Source organism: Mandrillus leucophaeus, unplaced genomic scaffold (assembly GCF_000951045.1).
Source record: "Mandrillus leucophaeus isolate KB7577 unplaced genomic scaffold, Mleu.le_1.0 Scaffold158, whole genome shotgun sequence".
NCBI lineage: Eukaryota > Metazoa > Chordata > Mammalia > Primates > Cercopithecidae > Mandrillus > Mandrillus leucophaeus.
Window position 1 is genome coordinate 784,311 of NW_012101565.1, and position 3,941 is coordinate 788,251.

Consider the following 3,941-nt stretch of genomic DNA (forward strand, 5'->3'; position numbering starts at 1 on the left):
TAATGGGTGCAGCACACCAACATGGCACATGTATACATATGTAACAAACCTGCACGTTGTGCACATGTACCCTAGAACTTAAAGTATAATTTTAAAAAATTTAAAAAATAGAATAAGAAGTTATGCTAGAAATATAGATATATGAATATTATTAATCATCAATTTGTAGCATTACTCTTTATTCCAATATAATAATAATCCTTGCTCTACAATTATAACCTAGGAAAAACCAGGCCATCCAGACATAGGAGCTGAAGGGGCACAGTGAGCAGTGACCAGAAGTGTGAGCCCTCTGCCCGGACATGGCCACTAGAGGGCTCCTTGGTCTAGCGGTAGCGCCAGTGCCTGGGAAGGCGCCCGTTACTTAGCAGACCATGGTCTAGCGGTAGCACCAGTGCCTGGGAAGGCGCCCGTTACTTAGCAGACCGAGAAAGGGAGTCTCCCTTTCCCGGGGCAGTTAGAGAAGACTCTACTCCTCCACCTCTTGTGGAAGCCGCAGCCTCCGGAGGCCTAACTGTCTCCCTGCGATGCTGTGCTTCAGCGGTCACGCTCCTGTTTCGCTTTCATGTTCCGCCCTGTACACCTGGTCTGCCTTCTAGAAAGCAGTAGCAGAATTAGTGAACGTACTAAAAATCTTTGAAACGCATAGAAGAAATAACGGCATAAGCTGTCCCCTCTCTGCCTCAGCTGCCAGGTAGGGAAGGGCCCCCCGTCTGGTGGACACGTGACTTGCATGACCTTACCTATCACTGGAGACGACTCACACTCCTGACACTGCCCTTTTGCCTTGTATCCAATAAATCACAGCGCAGCCAGGCATTCGGGGCCACTACCGGTCTCCGCGTCTTGGTGGGAGTGGTTCCCCGGGCCCAGCCGTCTTGTATCTCTTTGTCTTGTGTATTTATTTCTACGATGTCTCGTCTCTGCACACAGGGAGAAAAACACACAGACCTTGTAGGGCTGGTCCCTACACCGCCTGGCAGAGGAGAGAGTGGTAGAGGGTCCCGCGTGGCAGAGGAGAGGCGGCAGAGGCTCCCGCGTGGCACAGGAGAGGGTGGCAGAGGGTGCTGCGTGGCAGAGAAGGGGGCCGCAAAAGGTCCCACGTGGCAGAGGAGGGGGCCACAGAGGGTCCTGCGTGGCAGAGGAGAGGGCAGCCGACAGGCAGCTCTGGGAGGATACAGGGTTAGGAAACTGAGGCAGGAGGCCATCATAAGAGCTACGTACAGAGAGTGTGGATGTGATGAAAACTAAACAGGGGCCATTGGGCTTAGTGACCAGGCAGTAACTGTGCCCTTCCTGAGTTCCAGGCACCGAAGAACTTGGTGAAGAGTCCAGGCCCCTGCTGAGAGGGTGGCGCGTGTGCAAATGTGGGATCCTTGCCGAAGGTGCTCAGCCTCAGAGCACACGAAGGTGTTTCTCCTCCCCCGTCGAGCAGGAACCCGGGGTCCAGGCTCGGACGCTGATTGGATGTGACAGTCCAGCGGACTCCGTGCTCGGGGGTGGAGGCAGTGCTTCAAAGGACAGGGTAGGCGTCAGGGACTTTTCTTTCTCTTTGAGATGGGGTCTTGCTCTGTTGCCCAGGCTGGAGTGCGGGGGCACAATCACAGCTCACTGCAGCCTCAGCCTCCGCTCAAGTGATCCTTCGGCCTCAGGCCTCTAAAATGCCAAGATCCCAGGTGTGAGCCACTGTGCCTGGCCTGGGGACTTTTTCTGTAGTGACACACAAACACTTCACACAACATGGCCTGGGGACTTTTTCTGTAGTGACACACAAACACTTCACACAACATGGCCTGGGGACTTTTTCTGTAGTGACACACAAACACTTCACACAACATGGCCTGGGGACTTTTTCTGTAGTGACACACAAACACTTCACACAACATGGCCTGGGGACTTTTTCTGTAGTGACACACAAACACTTCACACAACATTTTATTGTACAAAATTCCCCAATACTGCTTTAATAGTGAAAAAAAAAAAAAAAAAACCCACAAAAGAAGTTTCAACACAGACACAGCTCGTCATTAGAATTCAAAGTCTTCTCCTGCCATGGCGAGAGCCCAGGCGAACCTCTCCTGCTGTGTTTTGCTGTAGATCTTCTCCACTGGCACCCTGAATCGCTTGCACCTGTGGGAGGCAGTGTCAGCCGGGGCAAGCGGGCAATTCACCCACCTTGAAGGCCAGGTCAGGGCACTGGGGAAGGGCGAGCGTGCTCCGTGCGGCAGGGACACCAGAGCCGGCTGGGGTAGCTGGGGCCTGCTCCTCTAGGCCTGCCCCACCCCACGCATGCCGCCACCCTGGAGCATCAGCGAGGTGTCAAAGACAAGCTGCTGTGGCCCAGGTGTCCACTGAGCAGGGCGCCCAGCCGCCTTCCACTCCCAGTGGGCAGGCTGAGCTCCACAGGCCCTGCTGATGCCGCCGAGTCCCAGGCCACTGTCAGCACCCCCACCTCACCCTGTCCATCCCAACGTTCAGGCAGGGAGAACCGATGACACAGGACGCAGCATCGGGGTCCCCGTCACAGGGAGGGCCTGCGCTGACCCCAGAGGACACAGGGGACAGCAGCAATGCTGGGACTGAACAGAGGCCTCTGGAAAACCCAGGCCCCCAGAGGCCACAGGTGGGAACTGAGCCCCAGGCACATGTACCAGGCAATGCTGATCCTGGGGTCCAGGTAGTTGAGCTTGGACGTGCTGAGAGCCACCTGCTTGTTCTCCTCCTTGTCCGTGGCCTGCACACTCAGCCACGCCAGCTGCTCCTGCAGCTTCTCCAGGAGCCGCCTCTTCTTCTCCAGGACACTGGCAAGAGAAGAGGCTGCGAGGCCCCGCGCTGGACTAGTGCCACCTGAGGAGACCTGCACTTCTCCAGCCCTGCCGCCTTCCCTCCCGGTGCAGCCCCGTCCTTAGCACTGTCGTCAGTCATCACAGCAAAAGACCAGCCAGGATCAAAGGCTGAAGCCCAGCCCTACCCCAGCTGCCAAGTCAGATACGGAGGAGCACCCTGGGCAGAGGGTGAGCAGCTCATCAGGACCTGACTCACAGGAGGGTGAGCAGCCTGTCAGCACCTGACCCAAAGGAGGGTGAGATGCTCGACACAACAGACCGAGGCCGGCCCAAACAGGACGAGGGCAGCGGGACTAGGCCCGAGAAAACAAACACAAATGCCCTTTCACTTCCGGGAAGCCGCTCAGCCCTCCTTCCCGACCCCTTAGGGAAAGCACATTTCAACAGAGACGCCCCTTCCACATTACTCGTACCCTCCAATGCCACAACATCACCCATGCACGCAACCTTTGACCCCAACTCTTCTAGGAATTTTGGCCACAAACACACTCAAACATGCGTGGAAAGACACTTGCACCTGCAGAAATACGGCCGAGAAGGGGGCAGCCTGCCGAGCCGGAAGCATAGGCCCTGGGAAGTGCCTTCCCAGCATGAGCCACATCCCCAAGGGCAGAGGGGCACATGAGGGGCTGCTGTTTATGTGGAAAAAAGGAGGGAAAACAGAGGGAGAGCCAGCATGCACACACAGTCCTTCTGGAAATGCTTAAGAAATTTCTTTTGTCTTTTTTTTTTTTTTCTTGAGACAGAGTCTCACTTTGTCACCCAGGCGGGAGTGCAATGGCACAATCTCGGCTCACTGGAACCTCTGTCTCCCAGGTTCAAGTGATTCTCCTGCCTCCTGAGTAGCTGGGACTACAGGCATGTGCCACCACGTCCGGCTAAGTTTTTGTTTTGTTTTGTTTTGTTCTGTTTTTGTATTTTTAGTAGAGATGGGGTTTCACCATGTTGGCCATGATGGTCTCAAACTCCCAACCTCAAGTGATCTGCCTGCCTCGGCCTCCCAGAGTGTTGGGATTACAGGCGTGAGCCACCGTGCCTGGCCAGGAAATGCTAAAGAAATTTCACGGCCGGGCGCAGTGCCTCAAGCCTGTAATC

At 55.3% G+C, this 3,941-nt stretch overlaps 1 protein-coding gene across 4 annotated transcripts in view; it reads right to left on the reverse strand.

The window, feature by feature from the left end:
- Positions 1–1,933: 1,933 nt before the first annotated feature.
- The window catches only part of TOP1MT (topoisomerase (DNA) I, mitochondrial), a 53,401-nt gene continuing 51,393 nt past the window's right edge, over positions 1,934–3,941 (reverse strand). For all 4 annotated transcript variants that reach the window (XM_011975643.1, XM_011975640.1, XM_011975644.1 and 1 more), the window contains 2 exons: positions 2,652–2,801; positions 1,934–2,130 (listed from right to left, as the gene is read on the reverse strand). In XM_011975643.1, coding sequence (XP_011831033.1) covers positions 2,028–2,130; positions 2,652–2,801 — 253 coding nt within the window. In that variant the 3' untranslated portion in view covers positions 1,934–2,027. The remainder of the gene's footprint in view (positions 2,131–2,651; positions 2,802–3,941) is intronic.